General features: G+C 39.3%; 2 protein-coding genes across 2 annotated transcripts in view; one reads left to right on the top strand and one right to left on the bottom strand.

Annotated features, from left to right (window-relative positions):
• The window catches only part of RAB5A (RAB5A, member RAS oncogene family), a 29,168-nt gene extending 16,754 nt beyond the window's left edge, over window positions 1–12,414 (bottom strand). The window contains exons 1-2 of the mRNA XM_041734263.1: window positions 12,135–12,414; window positions 8,880–9,135 (exon numbers count right to left, since the gene is read on the bottom strand). Coding sequence (XP_041590197.1) covers window positions 8,880–9,042 — 163 coding nt within the window. The 5' untranslated portion in view covers window positions 9,043–9,135; window positions 12,135–12,414. The remainder of the gene's footprint in view (window positions 1–8,879; window positions 9,136–12,134) is intronic.
• The window catches only part of EFHB (EF-hand domain family member B), a 54,451-nt gene continuing 43,413 nt past the window's right edge, over window positions 11,476–22,513 (top strand). The window contains exons 1-3 of the mRNA XM_041734261.1: window positions 11,476–12,021; window positions 13,317–15,963; window positions 17,315–18,803. Of these exons, the coding sequence (XP_041590195.1) occupies window positions 17,868–18,803 (936 nt within the window). The 5' untranslated portion in view covers window positions 11,476–12,021; window positions 13,317–15,963; window positions 17,315–17,867. The remainder of the gene's footprint in view (window positions 12,022–13,316; window positions 15,964–17,314; window positions 18,804–22,513) is intronic.

The raw sequence follows: 22,513 nt of genomic DNA on the forward strand, positions 1-22,513 counted from the left end.
AAATACTGTTACAGCCAAGAAAAATGAAGATGCTCTTCCTAAAGTGATATGAATAGGTCTTTGACAGATTGTGTTTTCCAAGATGGCTTCAACATTTCCTACACCACATTCTTCTTACATGATACCGCACACTCCTTTTAAATGTGTGAGCCTGTGACTAGTACATAATAGATGCTATCTCTGTGACTTCTGGGGATAGGTCATGAAAGGTCGCCCAGCTTCACCTGGTACTTTTTGGGACACTCATTCTTGAACCTAGCCATCATGCTGTGAGGAAACCCAAGTCAGGTGGCAAAGACCACATGTAGGTGTTGTGGCTGAGGCAGCAGTTGAGATGGTTCTCTAGCCCCAGCACTGACAGCTACCCATGAGAACAGAAAACCACCTACAAAGCCCACTCAACTCCCAGAACCATAAGAGGATAAATCATATTGCTCTAAATCATGAAATCTGTGGTCATCTGTCTCTGAGCAATAAATAACTGCAACAGTATAAAGTAAAAAATATGATACATTATTGTGGCCCTGATGTTTCAAATTGCACAGGGTAGAGAGTATACAGATTTAAAGTAATAGTAACTTTCCAAGGATAGACAACAAAGTTACATTGTCTCTGGGGAAAATAATTGAATGGGGTAGAATACAGTAGGAAGAGTTTTCAGTGTAATGTCATATAGCCATGGTAAGGTCCATATGAAACTTGTAAAAATGCTGAGAAATGCTAACAGTGGCCAATAATTATATATTGACTTGAATCCAATATCAACAGATTATCCTTGTAAGTCCAAAAGTACCTGCTATCTTCAACAGTGGAAACCATGAATTATTGGTTCTTTACTCTATATTACCTTCAAGAGGGTGAAATGCTGTTCAACACTTCAAAAATTCTGTTCTAAAAAAAAAAAAAAAAAAAAATTCTGTTCTACAATACTTGTAAAACATGAAGGATAATTCCTTATTTCCAAAATCCAATGTCTGACTTCAATAGCACTCTTATCTTGAGGAATTTAATAATTTGTTTGCTGGAGTTCATATCTACATCAAGATAGCCAATGATCAAAATCCCAAAACCTCTGCAATTACTCCTATTGCTTTTCTCACTCTTATACATTCTTATTCTCCTCTACCAAGAAACCTGTAATAAAAAGCTCTCAATTGATGACTCCAAATTATGTTATCCTATGATAAATTCAGCATATACCATAAGATTGCATGTAAATAACATCAGATTATGGTGTAGGATGCAAAAGGGGAAAAGAAACATTTTTCAAGGGACACCTGGGTGGCTCAGCAGTTGAGCGTCTGCCTTTGGCTCAGGGCGTGACCCTGGGGTGGGGGTGGGGGGTGTCCAGGATCAAGTTCTCCATCAGGCTCCCCGCAGGTTGCCTGCTTCTCCTTCTGCATGTCACTGCCCCTCTCTGTCTCTCATGAATAAATAAATAAAATCTTAAAAAAAAAAAAACATTTTTCAAGACCAAAGTTTTCCTGTATTTTTATCAAATCAGAATTCTTATTCTATTAAAAGCAAACTGTAAAAGCTTCCCACCTCACCACACCCAATCATCATCCAAAACAAGTATCTTTTATGGGCCTCTGGTGTCTATAAAAGGCCAATCATCCACAAACCTTAAATGCTCAGAACAGAGTCAACAACAGAAAAGGTAGCAAAATAGACTGAATGTAACCAAAACTGATGTCATAAAGTCCAAGCCACAAAGCTTATGAAAACTTAAGATTTTTTTCAGTATGTAATTGAGAATATACTTCTTTTATATATACATATATGTCCTCTTTGGGGGATATATATAAAAACAAATAAAACAGGAAGATCAACTGGAAGTTTAGGCCTAATTTAAATAGTGGTATGTAGGGCAGCCCCGGTGGCTCAGCGGTTTAGCGCCGCCTTCAGCCCAGGGCGTGATCCTGGAGACCTGGGATTGAGTCCCACATCAGGCTCCCTGCATGGAGCCTGCTTCTCCATCTGCCTGTGTCTCTCTGCCTCTCTCCATCTCTCTGTCTCTCATGAATAAATAAAATCTTAAAAAAAAAAAATTAAAAAAATAGTGGCATGTAATATAATTTTTCATACCTTATGTGTACTCCCATCCTAAACCATAAGATTATCTTTGATTTCTAGTACTTAGCACAATGCTAGGCACTTGGTAAATTTATTGAGAAAATGAATTTGAAAAGAAGTTTCACAGTCTTACTTCCCAGTACATGACAGAATAAAGTAGCAAATTAGTAAATCAACAGAGGCTATTCACTAGTTAGAGCTAACTGGCAAAAATCATTGTACCAAACAGCTCTGAACACTTCAGCAGCACCAGAGGGCAATGAATGAATGAATGTTCAAAATCCCAAATTATGAAATAAATTTTAAGAGAAAAAGATTAAATTGTATTGATTGTATAATGTGGAGGAGAGTACACACTAAAAACAAAGTTTTGCTCTTTAGGAATCCTTATTTAGTTCAATCCTCTCATTTTACAAACATGCAAATAGGACTCACATAAGTGTTCAAAGAAGGGTATCAGGATTAGAAAACAAGCTTACAGGGATCCCTGGGTGGCGCAGCGGTTTGGCGCCTGCCTTTGGCCCAGGGCGCGATCCTGGAGACCCGGGATCGAATCCCACATCAGGCTCCCGGTGCATGGAGCCTGCTTCTCCCTCCGCCTGTGTCTCTGCCTCTCTCTCTCTCTCTCTGTGACTATCATAAATAAATAAAAAATTAAAAAAAAAAAAAAAAAAAGAAAACAAGCTTACAGACTCCTAATCTATAGCAATGTTTAAGTCGTTGTGGGTAACATTTTAAACTGTTTAAACAGTTAAAACTGTTAGGATACTGGAGAATTGATGTTTAGACTGTTTAAAAATCATTTTTTAGAGCATAACTGGTACAAGCTAATACAAAGTAGCAAATCTCGGGCAGCCCAGGTGGCTCAGCGGTTTAGCGCCACCTTCAGCCCAGGGTGTGATCCTGGAGACCCGGGATCGAGTCCCGCGTCGGGCTCCCTGCATGGAGCCTGCTTCTCCCTCTGCCTCTCTCTCTCTCTCTCTGTCTCATGAATAAATAAATAAAATCTAAAAAAAAGAAAGAAAAAGAAAGAAAGAAAGAAAGAAAGAGAAAGAAAGAAAGAAAAAGAAAAAAATAGCAAATCTCTACCAACTTCTCAGGGTAATATAACCTATCTCAAATAGGGACTGAATATATACTTCTAGAAGGAAAACAGTATTATATGCATAAAGATAATATTTTTCCACTTGAAACCAATGATTAACTTCCACAAATTTTAATCCTCACTGTATTAGAAAGAACAATGAACATTTCAAACACTATTTTTCTCACCAATTAAAAACTATACGCTAGGTATTCCGTCCTTTCTGAACAGTATTTTTAACTGAAGGCCACCCTGGAGGCTCAGTTAAATGTCCAACTCTTGATTTCCACTCAGGTCATGATTTCAGGGTTGTGAGATGGAGCCTGATGTGGAGCTCCATGCTTAAGATTAAGATTCTCTCCCTCTCCCCATCCTGCACCGCTTGCCTGTGCTCTCTTTAAAAAAAAAAGTATTTGAGAGCAATGTGTAGATGAAACGATAAAGGCAATATATGTACAGGTTACAATTACAGATCTTCCTTGATTCATGAAGGGGTTACTCCCAATAAACCTATCATCAAGTTGAAAATAGTCAAAGTAAAAAATACACCCAACCTACCTTAGCTTAAATGTGCTCAGAACACTTATGTTAACCTACAGTTGGACAAAATCATCTAACACAATCTTATGAAGTGTTGAATATCTCATGTAATTTTTTATTTTATTATTTTATTTTATTTTTATTTTTTTATCATGTAATATTTTGAATACTGTACTAAATATGAAAAATGGAATGGTTGTTACTGGTACAGAATGGCTCTGAGTGTATCGGTTATTTACCCTTGTGATCATGTGGCTGACTGGGAGCTAGGACACGCTGCCACAGCCAAGCATCACAAGAGTACTGTACTGAATATTGCCAACCTGGAAGAAAATCAAAATTCAAAGTATAGTTTTTACTGTCTGTATTGCTTTTGCACCATGATGAAGTTGAAAAAGCTTAACTAAAACCACTATAAACTGGGGGTCATCTATATACAGACTAGTGTTTCTGAAGGCTAACAAGTGAAGGGCAAATAATAGAAAGCTTACTACTACAGTAAGAAAATGACATTCCGATTCAAATTTTCTGGCTGGCTTTTCTTTCTCAGTTTAGGAAGCAAATTTAATATCTGAATACATTTAGTATTCTATTTAACAGTATAATTTCTCTTAGAAAACTTCCACAAATAACTTAGTTCACGTGGGTGGCATGCATTTAACATAATGTACATGACTAACCACTTTATGAAAACCAATAAATGGAGGGGGAAAATTAGTAAGAATTTACCATGCAGAATTTTAAGAAATTGTGAATGCTCATACTATCTACTTACATGAATCTGCAGAAACTTCATTTTTAGGAAGGCTCAAATTTAGTAATAAGTATTTGCTTATAAGGTTTTTAAAATCCTCTTTGTTCCTATAATTTTTAATGAGAAGCTTTATTTTCCAATAAAAGAAAATCTAAACATAAAATTGTTTTAACATTGTCAAATCCTAAAATCAAATGCCATGCGTTAGATGGAATGGTCATGATTCCAAAATAATGCCACGTTGTGACAATACAACAGGGACAAAAATGACTCAGCAAAAAGTACTGGTGGTGACGGTAGTGGTAATAGTTTAAATAAGCATTTTACTCTGTGCTAGGCACTGTAGCCAGGAAATTTATATGTACTTTCATTTAATCCTCACCAAAAACTTTTCAAGTTAGGTATCATTATTTTCATTTGTGTAAGAGGAAAATAAAGCCAAGTATGAGTTTCCTAATATCATGCAGCTGGTATGTACTAAGTGCTGGAGCTACAATTTAAAAAGGCACTTGTTACCCTAATTAATTTAGGGTATAATCAGTCCTGGATTACTTGTGACACTAAGGGGGAACAGCACTGGTACAGATAACTGAAAAACTACAGATATTTTAAAGTCCCTTAGTAGAGAGAAGGCAGAGCAACACAGATGGGATAGAAGGAGCCATACTCTCTTTAAAGGGCCTAAATAGGTTAACAGATTTGTGGAAAGGGGTTTCCATACAAAGAGATACAAATAATATTTGATATAACCAGGACAAAATACTTGTAATCTTCAAACTGGAGGAGTGGGATGAATAACACATTTTTAAAAACCCTACCCTGTCAGTTTAAAAAAAAAAGAAAAGCAATTATTCTAAGAACCACCTCAGTGTAAATGTAATATTGATTACTCAGTATACAAAAAGCAGTGGTTCTCACACTTCAGTATGCATCAGAATCACCTGGAAGACTTGTTAAAATATAAGATGACTAGTTCCACTTCAGTGTTTTGATTCAATATAGGATACAGGAATTTGCATTTTTAACAAATTTCCAAGTAATATAGATGCTCCTGGTAAAATTCTGAGAACCACTGCTCTAAAACAAAGCTCAAAAAATACAGTATCTGCAAGAGGAACACTGTTAATGCTCTTACATATAATTCTATAACCTAAACCATACATCTGACCTTTCTTTGATGATCAGTGCATACAAAATTAAACTGTAGTATAAGACATTTATCTTTCAAAAGAAAAAAAATTGAATGGCTGTATCTTATTTCATTGCATATTCTAATCCTGCTCTGACTTACACCGAAGATCCACTTGTTTAAAAACAGCATTTAAATATGTTTAAAAACAAGTAGTTTTTTTTACAAAAGTACCTCACTTGAAATCTTTAAAGTCTTTAGCTACTTAAGATGTTAAGTGAAAGATGGCCCACCAATCCCAAAAATATTTATTGAAGCAATATTAAGCCTCCAGATGAGATAGTAGGAAGGAGACAACCACCTGAGCATTAATATTCCTTGCTAACCTTCTGGGCTTGTCTTAAACACTAAGACTTCAAAGCAGACTTTAAAGCCCTACAGATAAGCTAGAACTCCTCAAAATGCTTAACCCACAACCTAACTACCTAACCTCATTGTGAGTGCTACAGGGTCAAGGGGCAAATTGTACAGGACACTGCGAGACAACATGGATTCTGAAATTAAGCTATCATGTCTAAGAAGAAACACATAAACTACCCTGATATTCTTGATGAATGTAAGGTTCTAGAATACACAAATTCGAGAGTATAGCATATGATTCCCACATTAAAACACAAACAGATGAAAATTTTAGGTGAGTCTTCACACCATAACGAATATTACTAGATACAAACAATCAAAAAAAATCAAGCACAGATAAAATGCAAAACATTTGGTCAAGTTCATTTAGATAAATCTTACCACACATCAGCCAAAACAAAAATACATATTACAAGTTATAGACCTGTTGTGGTCATCATTAAATTGCTTAAACCTTGAAATCCTTGAATGCTTAAACAGAATACTATCAAAGTTCCTAAGAGGGAAGAGCTGTTAGCAAAGAGCATAGAAGAATAGCACTCACTGTAAAAACATCAAATCACTGCCTCACATCTTAACTTTACACAATGTTTTATGTCAATTATGTCTCCAAACAAAACCAAAAACTAGTAATCACAGCTGTAATCATAATGCATGTAATCATAATGGTACCATACCTCCTAAAGATATTAATATGTGGTCAACATCCACTGACACAGAAATTTGTATATAAATTCCTTTTAAAGTTGATTTTAGAAGCTAGATTCGATCTGTACAAGTAGAATATTAAGGAAGCTTTACATGTAGGAACAAAAAACTTGAAAAACTAATGAAATGTAAACAAGCTAATTTGTATTAAATGGAAATGGAGATTTTTATATATGCATATATACATGTATCAGAAGATATGTATGACTCATTGATACAGGGTTAAATTTTTCTTGTAAATGTCCTCCCTTGAAATGTCAATAGGAAAAAAATTTGGATGACCATAATATCCAAAACAAAAACAAAGATTCTAGTCTTAGGCTGCTGAGGCTCCTGTAGTTTTCCAGAAATTCAATTCTTTACTATAGTACTTCAGTGTTTTTGTTATTTTAGTATGTACTGTGATTTTTTTTTTTTTTTTTTTTTTAGTATGTACTGTGAAAAGAGGGAGGGTGGCATATATCAAGGCCCAATCTTGTATGGCCCAGGTATTATAGCCTCAAATGCATATGTACTTTGGGAATTGCTGCCCCTGAAACACCACTTGAGAAGTGTTATTACCTTGAGAGGTAATATTTCATTACTAAACCAAACATTTATGTTTGTGGGTATGTATACATACATATATATTAACAAAGATACCCCAAAGAATGTATAATATATTGTTCATTAGATTTCTAACTCAAAAGCCCCTTATCATGGACCACATTTTTGATGCTCACCCATTATAAAAACATAAAACACTACAGGTGCCTGGGTGGCTCAGTCAGCTAGAGCTGACCCTTGATTTCAGCTCAGGTCTTGATCTCAGGATCCTGGGATCATGCCCCCCCCCCCCGCCCCCAGGGGCTCCACACACAGTGGGGAGTCTGCTTGAGGATTCTCTCTTCCCTCTGCCCCTGCCCACACCTACCACCTGGTGCTTTCTTTCTCAATAAATAAATCTTAAAAAACCTCATAAAACACTAAAACACAACACTGTGTAACTTGACAGACACAAGAACAAAAGAGGTTGATAATCCTCACTCATTCTAAGTCTATTAAAGTGGAAATTAGTCTATTAAAGTGGAAATACCACCTAAGTAGTATATTTCTCGTATGCAGGCAAAGCCAAGAGGTAGTACAGTTTTACAAACTATTTTACTGGAAGGATCTGAACTATGTACAAAATTCCCAAGTGTACTTGAGGACAAACACCAAATGCACAACATAGAGTTATACTTCTAAAAGATCTGAAGTTGTTACATGTCACCAGTCTCATGCATGTCAAAAGTTTGATTTTTTATATGTATGAGGTTAAAATACACTTATGTATTCCTTTAAAAATATAGTACTGTTTAATTACACGCCCCTTGCAAAATACTAATCTTAAAGCTGTGCTTCCTGATACTACCCAATTCAAAAGCTTCATATGACAGATGAAACCAAGGCCCTGAAAAGGCTGTTCTGCCCCACTGCTATATAGTTGTGAATTTGATTGAATTCAATTATCAAATTTCCTGTCTTCTACCCACAACACTGCACTATCAGTTGTCTCTGTCCTGCCTCTTACCTTCCCCTCATCTCAGCTCTAACACAACTATTGTATTCAGTGCTTACTCTACACTCTTACCCCCTCCTTCATCTTTCCTGACAGGTCCCATTTCCCTTTCATGTCCCTCTTCATTGATCATTGACTTTTTCTCTTCCTTCAATCTAGGAGCATTCTTATGCAGGTTTAATACAATTTAATTAATTTTACTAATCAGTATAATTTATAAATAGTCCAACTATATAGAATTAGAATTTTAAGGTTAACTTTTACTATTTTCATTACTCATTCTAAAGCCAATATAATTTAGCACAAATGCATATTAATTTGAAGAAGTCTCTAATCATTATCAAGGAACAGGTATCAGATCAAATTCAATTACTTGGGACATTGACTCTGTTCATGCTTGCATATGTATTCCAGCTTTTACACAACCATCTTGGGGATAACCAGGAAATCAAAATGTAGGAAGATGCTACCTACACAAAAATCCAGATAATTTTTAAATCTTGAAGTCTGCTGAACAGTTTTCTTCACTGTGTGACCTATTTTAGGTATTCATCATCATGCAACTGGAAATGCAAAATTTTTGCCAATGTATAATTCAATTAAATGAAGGGAAAAAAGAAAATCTCACCCCCTATGGTACTCTCTTGAAATTCATGAAATTGGCCCTTCACAAAACGAAGCACTAGGCTTGATTTGCCAACAGCAGACTCTCCCAGAAGTACTAGTTTGAACTGGCATATTTTATTTCCAGTATTTGGCCCGTTGGGTCTTGTTGCTCCTCGATTAGCCATGTCCAAATTTGAAAGAAGTCCCTAATTTCAGTCTCTTAAATGAACTTCCAGGATGCAATGTGTCAATTTTTTTCTTTCTGGATATACAGAAACCTGCACAAAAACAAACATTAAGTAATTAAATACACAAATCAGTAAACAAATCTAACGATCACTTCAGTAAATTTTGTCTATAACATATTATCACATAATTTTAACATCCACAGGACATTTAACACAATTTAGTTAAATTCACTACCTTTGTAATGAAATAATATAAAGATATGAGATTTAACTAAGCCTAAAATCCTGTTGTAATGTTCAAAGCTTTTTTAAAAATTTAAAGCTAATCTTTATTAAAGACTTAACTGTGCCAGGTAGTTAACTAACACAGTCATTAACAATCTTGTAAGACTACTACGATCCTTAAAAATGAGGAAACAGGCACAGAGAGGTTAAGTAACTTGATTGAGGTCACACAGTTACTGTGACAGAGCTGTGACAGAGCCACAAAAGAGCTGAGTTTCAAACCCAGTCAACCTGAGAGGTGACTTGAGTTCAGGTTCTGGCACCAGACTAGTTGGATTAAAAGAGTTTCAGGGAAAACGAAGATCATAAATAGAAAGTTCTTACCACAGATCCTAGAACACATTAAAGCTCAATAAATGTTGGCTATTATTATGTGAAGGTCTCTGTTAAATTGTACACTTTTTGCTTAACTAACTAATATTAATTCTAAAGCAACAAGTATTTTAAAGCTCTCAGGTTTGTGTGTCTAGTGGCTCAAAGACTTAAAATTGTTTCCTTACGTGCTCAAGTACATTACTCATGAAAGTGTTAACAGTGGTTCATTAATGTGGTGAGCTTAGTAGTGTCTTATTTACTTAAACTTTCCTGTAATTTTGGGCCTACTTATTAAATATGTCACTATTGTCTGTTTAACACATCTAGAAAAACCTAGCCTAAATGGCAACTTCTATATTTTTCTATTATCTAATACTAATTTTCAATCTCAAAGGAATAAGGGAACATTAAAGGACTCTTTTCCAATCTACTCACAAATCACAGTTTTCCCCCTTCTTTAGCTAAAATCTGATTATGTGCTCATTAAACCTGATGGTTCCCTGTTATATCTCACTTAGGTACCTCATAAGAAATTTGCCTTCCTTATAAAATTAGTTTATATAAGAGTCTCTTTGGACAATTAATTAATATCCACGAGACCTTACATTCGAGACAATAAAATCACCGCTGACTTATCTAAACAGCAGCTTTGCAGAATCCTGAGTAATACATACTGAACTACTTACACATGAAATGATCTGTCTGAATTGCTTCCAAACAGTAGGGATGTAAATAAAACACGACTGGCCATAGATAATTTAAAGCAGGTGATGGGTTTATTTTACTATTCTCCCTACTTCTATATATTTAAATTATTTTCTGTAACAAAAAAAAGTGCTCCAATCCCTACACTGACAGCCTCCCCACCCCCAAAGGTAAAAAAAATATGAGATTTGGGAATCTAATCCTGATTGGCTATACCAAAGTCTCCATTTCCAAAGTACCTAACTCAAATACCTGCTGGAGAATTAGATGAGAGAATATATGTTAAGAAAAAAATCTCTAATACAGGGACCAACACATAATAGGGATTGAAAATTGGAAATTAAAGTGACCCTTTCATGAAATGACCAAGTATCAACAGATCATGCACACTGAACGTGTACCAACACACCTTCAGATATTTCAATACCAACTGAAACGCTTCTCAATTGTCTCATTACCTACAAAACAGCAAACTAAAATACTTGTCAAGGACAACATACTCTGAATTTCCATGGTCCAAAATTTCAGGGAAAACATGAGATTCTCAATAAAAAATTACGATTTTAGCTTTGCCTTTAGAGGGTTAAAACTGTTGGAATATGACCCCCTCCAACGCTCTCTAGCAGAAAATAAATCTCGTTATAAAGATACAGTTAGCATGAGAGTAAGATTAAAAATCATGTGCATTCATTTGTATTCACTACTGAAACTTTTGTTTGGCAAGACGAAAATTTTGCATAAGATGCTTTTTAAATCTTTTGATTTTCTTTGAGAATTAAGTGGCAGTCTAAAGGCCTCTTGGTGCTCTTTACTGAAAATAGTATTAATAACAGCAGCTAACCAGATACTACGTGCCAACCACTATTTGATGAATTTTGCTTACAGCACCCCTATGAATTCATATTATCCCAATTTTAAGTTAAAAATAGTTCCTGAGCTCTCCTGAATTACCATAGTGTTGTACACGTGTTTTTTTTTTTACCCCCCAAACCAGGGAACTGATTTGACACTAACAAAGACCAAAATATGTGAATTATGACATTCGGAGCTTACACCCTGAAAGTCTGGGTGGGGGGGGGGGGGGTAATCAGCTTCCAAGGGAAGAGAACGGCAGGACAGGTTTAATAAGGTCTCTCTCTACCCACGGTGCGTGTTCAGCGGCCTAGCTGTCTTGAGTTTCTTAAAGCTGCGGTTCATCACCTTGTCACAGATGAGACAGTCCCTAAGCAGACCATGTTGACGAGCCTCCTCGTCCCTCCATTACCGGTGTTTGGAAGTCGAAGGTAGGCGGAGCTCCCCAAATTCACACCTGCCATAGGCCCCAGTTCCTCCTTGGAGAGTACCTGAGTAACTGATACCAAACTCCGGATGGCCTGAACAATCAAGACCCATGCAGGCCCCTTGGCCATCTTTCCCATGCTGCTTCCCCGAACCTAGCCTGGCTTCGGCCGGGACCACCCCCTCCAGGACTGCCAGGACAGGGGCCAGACGGAACCGCGGCCTCCGGCACTCTTTCAGGCCGCCATCTTGAGAAGGGAAGAGGGTGACACCCGTCGCTCCCTCAGCCACTCCGCAAATCCCGGTCGCCAGAGCTCTTTGAGGAATGAATCACCAGGGCCCGCAGGACGAGACGCCGGGCTCGACAGCTCTGGTCCAGGGCACTGGCGCCGGGTAAGGAAGAATGGGCGGGGGACTCCGTGACGGCAGGGCCGCAGACAGACTGAGGGCAGCGCATAACCTGGGGTCCCGACTGGCTCTAGGCAGGGAAGGGGCGGTTTGGTTACCTGAGGCCGCAGCGCGAGGAGCCGCGGGGCTGAAGCAAGCCTCCCAGCAGCAGGTCCCAGGCGCAGCCCGAGCGGAGGCTGAGGCCGTGGCGGTGGCTTAGACGGCGGCGGCGGCGCGTCTCCTCCTCAGGCCGCTCCCCTCAGACTGGACCGTGCGGGGATCGCGCCGTGGTGCCGCCCCCGTCCGGCTCCGTCCCCGCCTCTCTCCGCTCCGCCTTCCTCTTTCCTTTCTCCTCCTTCGCCGCCGCCGGCGCTCGAGTTCCGACTAATTCTTCCTCCTCCTCCCTCCTCTGCCTCCTCCCCTCAGGCCAGCCGCGGGCTCCGTCGCGAACCAAAACACAAACACTCTAGTCCCAGCGCGGGAGCCACTTCCGCCGCCCGGCGCCGGCCTCGCCGCCACGTCGCTGCACGTAGCGAACTGCGCCCGTTCGTCACTTCCGCCGTGGCCCGTCCCACCTCCCCATCCACTCCCCCGCCCCTTCGCCAAGCTCTCGGCTGGGGCTGGTGTGCCGGGCCGGGGGGGCCGGGGTGGGGGGTCGGAGGGGGGTTGTCACGTGACCTCTGGCTCCTCCAGGGGTCGGAGTCAGCCTCCTTCTTCCTCCCACATCCCCGGCGAGCGCGGCCCCGCCCTTGCCGGCGCCATTGTTATCTGGCTGGCGGTCTTGGGCTCCCGGCTGCTGCGAGCGGTGCAACTCTTACTGCCTTGCTTTTGGAGAAGCGCGAGAGAGCTCGGCTTTGTTGCTCCCCGCCCTTGTGGGGCGGCGAGGTTCCCTCTGTGCATATTAGCTCACCGTGTCAGTTACCCTACTCTGCAACACCCCAACCCTGGCAATTCGGCTCAGGGGCTTTTTGGGGAAGGCATTTTTAGTACGAGAGCCCCCTCCCCCAACATGCCCTAAGGGGAAGCCTGGGTAGAGAAGGTGTGGTATTTACTCCTGGGAAGAGGATTAGACTCTGCATAGCAGAGGAAATCTTAAAACTGATAACTTGCTTTTTATACACATGTTACCTATTTTTGGTGTGTGTGGGGGGGAGGGGAGCGAATCTTAATAGCCCACTTTTACTCAGGGTTTTCCTTTCCGAGTTATTGTTGTAAGTGCTTTACAGGAGTTGTTCCATTTCACTCTTAACCCTACCAAGGTTTCACTCGAATATCTGAAACTAATTGCCTTCCTATTTTAGAAATACTAACTCCCCCAAGTGGTCCTCAACGCTGTCTATCTAGCACAGTTCCTGGCTGTGGAATTAATGAATGAGGCGTGCCTATTTTAAAGGTAAAGAATTTGAAGCAAAGATTGGGGAACTTACCCAGAATGACCACTGAGCTGGTAAGTGAAATTGTATTGAAACCCGCATGCTGGCTCTAGAACCTGAGTTCTTAAGCAGGATTCCAGTAAAAGGCAACTCAAAACACTTGTCACCCTCTACTGCAGAACTACATAACACACCCTTCTTTGGTTAAATTCCGTCCAATAGTTTGCAGCCAGGCATCTGAAACAAAAGAATTCATTTTGTAGTTTGGTAGAATGTTAAATTCACTTTTCTTCAGGACAAGGGCTACTTTTTTCAGTTTGCAGTTTACCATGTGTAGCCCTGTTTTGAGACTATAAACATTGATTGCCTAGGGTGTGTACTTGGGGCAAAGTAGCCCATGGATTCTCTGTCAACGAAGAGGATTTGAACCCCTGAACAGCCAGTCTTGGAGATCAACTCCCCAGTTACTAACCAGAAGAGCACAATGTGTCATGCCTAAATGGTATCTGTGGCACTTTATCCCTAAGAGGTTGTTCCAATACAATATGTTAGTCATGTTAATACCTCTTGGACAATCCAAGGAAGAATCAGGAAATAGGATATGGCACATCAGTCTTGGCATGTCAACAGTATGTCCCAAACCAAACCCTATTCCAGTCCAAACCTGCTTCTGCTTCGTTGACTGGCTTCCAGTCACCCGGACTTGACAGAGCAAAAATCATCCTCACTCTTTCCACTTTCCTTCATAAGCCATTGTCCATTCTAATATCAAAAATTCTATAATCCCCAAATCTGTGATCTAATCTCAAAATTTGGGCTATGCTGATATCATTTAAACAGAAATTAATGCACACCCCTGCTATCTTTTCAATCATTTTTACATTCAGAAACCTTCAATGATATCTTACTTGCAAAATAGAGTCCAAAGTTATCTAGTCCAAACCCACATTTCTTTCATCCTATTTCTCCCTTTGCCCAAACTCTTGCTTTACACCCTAATCATAACAGTCTACTCTGTGTTCCCAGAATGTTGCTTGTGTGTTCCCATCTGTTGACATATTTGATCACTTTGTTCTCTCACTTCCAGAACGCTGTTGCTGCCCGTCACTCCAGGATTCACTTTGGCCAAGATGTCCTTGATCACATCTGAGGATATAGTTGACCCTTGAACCATGCAGGGGTTAGGGGCACCAACCCTCCATGCAATTGAACATCTGCATATAATGTTTGACTCCCCCAAATCTTAAGTACTAATAGCTTACTGTTGACTAAAAACCTTACCAATAATGTATTTTGTATGTTATATGTATTACATGTTCTATTCTTAAATGAACACCTAACTTTCTCTTAATTTTTTCCTATTTCCACGTTATATCATTTGCAAGTTTTTACTAAATTCTGCAAATCTCCAAAAATTTTTCCTGTATATTGAAAAAAATCCATATATAAATGAACTCACACAGTTCAAACCTACTGGATTTGGTTATCTTTTTCCAGTAGTTTCACAATACTTTGTTTTACTCTCTATAATGGTTCTAATATCTATCTGCCTTATTTTATAGTGCCTAGACTTTTTTTCTCAGGCTTTCATTCCCATTAGGGAATCTAAAATCTCTTGGGGGAGGATGCCTCAGTCAGTTAAGTATCCAATTCTTGATTTTGGTTCAGGTCATGACCTCAGGATCATGAAATCAGGCCCTGCATTGGACTCCTGACACACTGGGCATGGAGCCTGCTTAAGATTCTCTCTCTCCTTCTTTCTCTGCTCCCCCTGCCCCATAAATAAAATAATAAAACAAATAAAATCTCATAAGGATTTTAAAGTTCTTAGGGACCAAGACAATAATGTATTCATCATTTCAATTCCTTGTAAAGGATCTTTGATATAATAGGCACTTCAAAAAATTTTGTGAACCTAATTACATTTAGAATGATAAATTTTTGACTTAAGACTTTACAAATAACACATGGATGGTGAAATTTATAAATTATTAGGAATTCCCCATTTCATTGTTCTAGGATATTGCTTCCTCATTTATTTTTTCTACCAATTGAGTCTTTTAATTCACCTCTTTCATGAATACATCCCACAGTATTTTATAGTTTAGTTATAATGGTTGCCTTGAAGAATGCTGCTCTAGTGGCTAGCACTTCTAAGCTTCACTGGCGATTTGGGAGAGACTGATATGCCACAGTAAAGCTTCGTTTGCTCTTGGTGCTGACATTCATAATATGGCTGTGCTTTTTTCCTAACTCTAGGTAACTAAGAAGGACTGATAATTGCATGTATTTTAGTGTCAAATGCAGAATCCTATTGACAGAATTTGTTAAGGCAGCTACAAAGTGGACAGGCCTTACATAAAGTTACAGACTTGAAGAAAGCCCTTAGTGCTTCCCTTGTTCTCAAATCTCTAAGTACCACTCAGAAATCCCTAGCACCTTGTGTCTATCAACCCCAGGACTCTTACCCTATATCTTCTACCTTCTCTTCCAGAAAATAGTAGAAGAGTGAATCAAAGATGGTAATGACTGGTAACGTGCTCTTTTAACTGGGACCATCTGAGACAAACCTAAGGTAATTCTAATGTAAGGATTTGTAGGCATGGTGGCAAGGCAATGAGAAGACAACAGGACCTTGAGCTAGTCATGTTTAAAAGCTTTGTGTCGGGATCCCTGGGTGGCGCAGCGGTTTGGCGCCTGCCTTTGGCCCAGGGCGCGATCCTGGAGACCGGGGATCGAATCCCACGTCGGGCTCCCGGTGCATGGAGCCTGCTTCTCCCTCTGCCTGTGTCTCTGCTTCTCTCTCTATCTCTCTGTGACTATCATAAATAAATAAAAATAAATAAATAAATAAAATAAAAGCTTTGTGTCTTTGCAGAGCTTAATACAAGCCTCAGTCCAAAGTTACCTACTTAAGGGACTTCTAAGCCTACCAATTCTAAAGTAGTGCCCCTTCATATCAAAGTATTGCTTTCTCCATTACACTTGTCACTGTGAAACGATCTTATTTATTGGTTTAGTGGATGGTTATCTATCCCCACTAGAGTGTAAGTTCCAAGAAATAGGGATTGCCTTATATTTCATTATATTCCTAGCACTGACACAAAGTAGGTAAATAGTTATTTGAAAAATGAAAGAATTGAATGCTTATACATACAGACATACCTTCATTTACACGCTATCCAGTCACTTAAAATGCTTAGGGGGAGAAGAATATTTATATTAAGTATCTGAGAGTGACAATATACAATTTTTTTCAAATGTGAATAATATGTCCTAAACATTTAAGTTTTTCATAGAGTTTCTAAAAGACTAGAATCCTGTAAATTCTATTCAGATTCTAAGCTAAGTGTTTTGTATCCTCTGTATGTGTGGAACATGGCAAGTATTCTCCAAATACACTTTCATTAAAACCTGATAAAAAGAGGGTGCTTGGCTGGCTCAGACTGAAGAGTGTGCAACTCTTGACTTCAGGGTTGTGAGTTCAAGCCCTACACTGGGTGAAGAGAGTACTTAAATAAATAAACTTAAAACCTAACAAAGGTGTAACCCCAATTTAAAGAAAATCCCATGCTTGGGATCCCTGGGTGGCGCAGCGGTTTGGCGCCTGCCTTTGGCCCAGGGCGCGATCCTGGAGACCCGGGATCAAATCCCACATCGGGCTCCCGGTGCATGGAGCCTGTTTCTCCCTCTGCCTAAGTCTCTGCCTCTCTCTCTCTCTGTGTGACTATCATAAATAAATGAAAAATTAAAAAAAAAAAAAAAAAAAAGAAAGAAAATCCCATGCTTAAAACGAGTTTGTCTGCCACAATATTTTAAAAAGACAATAGGTGTTGTGTAACACATTCAAATTTTAATATAAATACTTTTTAAAGGCTAGTTATTAAAATGTAAATATTCTCAAAGACTTTGTTTCTGTTCCACAGGTACCAAATATAATCACTTCACGGAATTTAAAGTAGTTCTTTAGGCTAAAAGAACTACATGCAGTATGCATGTACTTGCACAAAGAAGGACCTAAAATTGATGGTCACCACCAGAAAAATGACTACTTATTCCCTGATCGCCAGTACAATTAATAGGCCAACTGCCCCGAGGAAGCCCATGGCTAAATTCATCCCAGGGGAATTGAGTTGCTTGCTAAACCAAAGAGAAGATGGTGAGCATAGTGCCCAAGACCACGTCCTTTAAGTTTTCTTGCCCTCCAGATCTAGTAAGGAAGCTGGCAGAAAACACAAGAGAGGGAAGGAAGGAGAGAAAGTAGGAGCGGGAGAGAAAGGAGAGGGAGAGGGAGAGAAACGGAGCTGAGCCCCAGTGGGAGAAATGGGCGGGGACCTGCCTGGAGAAACAATTGCGCGCCAAGCCACGCCCCCGTTTCCTAGGTAACCGGGTAAACAGACTTTCATCGGCTTTCCTCGGTGAACTCTGCTAGGTGTAAATTAGTAGGCAGGAAGCTGTGGGCAGGGAGTCCGAGTGGAGATGTGTTCTTTCGTGAGACTGGGGTCCCCTAAAGGGTTGAGGCACCACAAGATATTAGGAACTTCCCTTGAGCCAGGTACAGCTTTTCCTTTAGAGATGAGTGACGTTGAAGGAATGAGGGTGTCAGAGAGGAAATCTCCTCCTCGGAGCATGGAGGTTGGGCTCACCCACGAAGGAAAGGATGACTTAGGAGAGAGGGGGGTCCTTATGGGAGCAAGATCTCCCATAAGGGAGTTAGGGTTCAGAGTGGGATTAGGGAAAGAAGATTCCTCATGCAGGGAGAGCCTCCTGGTTGGTAACAAATTTGAAGAAAGGATAACATCACCAGAAACAAAATTTCCATTGGGGATGGAGCTTGAAATGAAATTAAAAAGACAGAATATTTCTGGAACCCTCCCGGAGAGGAGTAATTTAGGAGTCTATGGGGTCTCAGCCTCCCAGGAAACAAAATCTTCTCCAGGTATGTTGCCAGGAAGAAAGGGTGTAGAGAATGAGTGTCTTCTGGCAGGATGTTCTGGAAGGATAATACAGCCTCACTTGGGCATGGTATGTGAAAGTCCACAGACTCTAAGGAGCAGGAAAGGTTCTGCGGCTGGTTCCTCTGAAGGGTTAAGGGCTTCACTGGAGAAGCAGCCTACTTTGGATATGGAACCTAGACAGGAACTGGAGAAACAGACCTGTGTGGTGGTGAAGCCCAGTGCAGAGACGAAGCCTCCTGTGGATGTGGAGGTGGACACTGGTCTACCCAAACTAGAAGAGCCAGATGAAACAGGGCCCCTAATAGGTTTGGTGATAGAACCTACTGAGAGCCAGTTTGCCCAACAACCCGAGGAGAGAAAGGAGGCTGAAAACACTGAACCAGGAGTGGAGCCTCCAGATCGCATCAGACCGGTATACTCTGGGAAATTTTTTGATCGGATGCCTTGCTGGCCAAGTGTAAGTGTTTTTTTTTTTTTTTTTTCCCCTAGTACTTTCCCAGGATCTATGTATATCCATGTCTTAATCAAAATGATAAACTGATGAGTTTGGATTCATGGAGTCAAAACTTTCCCTGAGCTTCTGATATTCCTTGTCCCATTGGATTCTTTCCAGCTTTCACTTTGTCTGATTTCGTCTCATTCTTTGCCTCCCTTCCTAGATTTCAGCTTTGTGTTCTATGCACACCAGTGGTTCCTCTTAATTTCTCCTGCCTTTCTCCTTTGACCTTCATTTTATTTCTTAATCTGCATTTTCTCAACCCTCTCACCAAGATACATATTGCATCCTAATAGTCATATAATGAAGGAAAAAAGGAAAAAAAATTCCCCATTCATTATTTATTCTGTGAGTTACTCCTTTCAGCAAAGACTTGTGGTGGTGGTGCTGGTGCCCGTTTTGCTAGATACAGGGCAATATAAAACAAAAAAATATATATGATCCATATACTCTAGGTTGAGGCACTCATTCCAATGTTAGAGACTGATAACTAAAAACTGTTATATAGGTGTTCAAATGAATAGAAAACAAATTTCTTAATAGAAATGTACTCTGGGATCCCTGGGTGGTGCAGTGGTTTGGCGCCTGCCTTTGGCCCAGGGCGCGATCCTGAAGACCCAGGATCGAATCCCACATCGGGCTCCCGGTGCATGGAGCCTGCTTCTCCCTCTGCCTGTGTTTCTGCCTCTCTCTCTCTGTGTGTGACTATCATAAATAAATAAATAATAAAAATTAAAAAAAAAAATACCAACCCTCTTCCAAGAAAAAAAAAAAAAAAGAAATGTACTCTAAGCACAGAGCTCAGTGGAAAAATTGGGCAGCTCTGTTTGAAGGAATTGGAAAAGGCTTTGCAGAGAAAGAAATATTTGAGCTAATTTAGAAATATTTGGGCTCATTTGAACTAATATGTCAGATGGAAAAAAAGTTTGGAGCACTTTTGGCAAAGAAAGGCAGAGAACATAACCAAAATTAAAGAAATTTTAAGAAATATAAGCAATTCTTTTATTCAGCATGGTGTTGATACAAATGAAAAATACATGGAAGAAATCTAAACATCCAAAATATAAGAATAAAACATATGGAAACAGAAGTAATGGGATAAAATTTGCCTTTCGGAAAGATAATTCTGATATCAGTAGTAACGATGGATTAGAAGGGGAGATATTTAATGACAGGAAAAAGTTAGAAGGCTTAATCAAAGCAATTATGGATGGAACTTAATGTAGAGTTAGAAAGAGAGGAGAGTACAATTTTGTAAGCTTTTTAGGAGATGATATTGTTAAAAATTGCCATCCAGGGACATCTGGGTGCCTCAGTTGGCTAAGCGTCCAACTCTTGTTCTCAGCTCAAATCTTGATCTCAGGGTTGTGAGTTCAACACCCATGTTGGCTTCCATGCTGGGTGTGGAGCCTACAAAAAAAAGAAGAAAAAGAAAGAAGGAAAAAAAGAAAGAAAGAAAGAGAAAGAAGAAAGAAAGAAAGAAGAAGAAAGAAAGAAAAGAAAGTTGTTTTTTTTAAAAAAAGGAATTGCCGGGATGCCTGGGTGGCTCAGCAGTTGAGCATCTGCCTTCAGCTCAGGTCATGATCCCCTGGTCCTGGGATCGAGTTCTGCATCAGGCTCCCTGCATGGAGCCTGCTTCACCTTCTGCCTCTCTCTCTCTCTCTCTCTCTCTCTCTCTCATGAATAAATAAATACAATCTTTAAAAAGAAAAAAAGGAATTGCCATTCAGTTGTTCTTCTATGTGGTGAAAGGAAAGCTGATGGATGACTTAGGAGTTTCTAGGTTGATGATGATCTCTTCTAGTTTGATGGCAAATGAATATCTGGTGTTGGCTATCCTGGGTTTGAAATATCTACAAGATATCAGACGAAGAAGCCAGAGAGATGGTTGGTAATGTGAAACAGTTGGAGCCATGGGTAGAATAGAAGTTTAGGCAAGAACCTTGGGAAACACACTTGTGAAATGTCAATTAGGTGAGCTTTTGAAGATAGGGCCTTTACCTTATTTACTGTGTAGCTGGGTGGCATATCACAATGCCTGGCATATAGTGGTCATTTAAATATATGATGAAGGAAGCCTGGATGATTAAATGGGAGAACAGTCAGAGAAGAAAGATGTGAGTCTGAGAGGGTGGTATTGAGGAACATAAAAGAAAAATCCTTGAGGTATTCTGAGAATAAAAGAGTCCACACACTGAGATTTGACAATACAATTCTGTTGAAAGTGGTCACAGGGATTCTGCAGAATTTTTTTCTGTGTCTGCAGACTTTTTGTTCCCCCTTGGGACTCAGGGTGTTCTTTTGTCTTTGACCCACTTTGCTTTCTGGTTCCCTTATTGGATTTCCCCAGCTACGCTCTTTCACTTGACCACTCCCACTTCTTCTTTCTGGATTGGTTCTGTAGTCTACCGCTCCAGACCTGATCTCACACACGGACAGATACCAGCTTTTAGTTTCCAACAGAGGCAATACTAAAACCCGTACTTCTTCCTCCCGTCACATCCTCCTTTCTTACTGTGATAGGACAGGGAGGAGAGTTTCACAGAGAAAGTGACTGGCAGTGTTAAAACACCTGTAATAGGGTAAAGAGGATGCAGATTAATTAGTTTTGGACATTAAGGAAATTAGCAGCATTGTTAGAATGGCATAATGGAAAGAGAATTCAGATTCTAATATGCTGAAGAGTGAATGGGAAATTCAAATTGGAGAAAGTTATTGTGAATTTTGTTTTTCCTTAAGAAGTGCAACAGTGAAGAGAAGGGAGTAAAGGTTCACTTAGGAGTCTATTTATTTATTTAGTGAATCAGTAGAAGAGTTTGAGATAACACAAAGGAGATAGTGGGTGGAACCAGATCCTAGATAAACAGGAGGGAGTGGAATTAGGATATAGGTGAGAGGAGAGATTAGTGTGGACTAGGAATAATGTTTTAAATATTAAAATATCCATTTTTACTATAAAACAAAAATAATATTATAGAAAACTTAGACAACAGAAACAAAAACACCCAGAATCTTATCACCCCAACACAATGCCTTCCCGTACTCTGCTGCATTCAGATGAATGTTTATTAGCAGCTTATATCAACATCACTACACACGGTGCTTTGCAAGTATAAACTCATTTACTGTCATAACCACCCTATGAGACAGCTGCTATTATTGAATTCCACATTACAGGGGAGAAACTGAGGCAAATTAGATAATTTGGCCAAGGTCATATAGCTAGGAATTGGTAGCTCCAGGATTTGAAGTCACAACTTCAGACCCAAGAGTGAATTCTTGACTATACTACATTTCTTGTGACACTTTTCTCCAAATGCATTTTTATGTGGTTGTTATACCAAACATACAAATTGTTTTTCTTGATTTTTCACTAATTATGATTTAATACAATTTCAGTGTTATTACAGAAACCTTAAAAGATGTTTTTATGATAAAAAAAAAACTATTTCTTTAAGCCAATCTAAGATTTTTTTAGGTTATTTACCCTCTTTTTTGTTGGACATTAGATTTCTTCCCAGATTTTTCTATAAAAATAGTCTGTGAATATCTTTATGTATGCATCTTTTTATATGTCTTGGAATATTTCCTTAGGATAGAGTTTCAGCAGAAGCCAAAGGATGGATCTTTCTCTAGTTCACTGTTGCCAAATCCCTTCCTAAAAGATTGTA

Source organism: Vulpes lagopus, chromosome 19, assembly GCF_018345385.1.
Source record: "Vulpes lagopus strain Blue_001 chromosome 19, ASM1834538v1, whole genome shotgun sequence".
Taxonomy (NCBI): Eukaryota; Metazoa; Chordata; class Mammalia; order Carnivora; family Canidae; genus Vulpes; species Vulpes lagopus.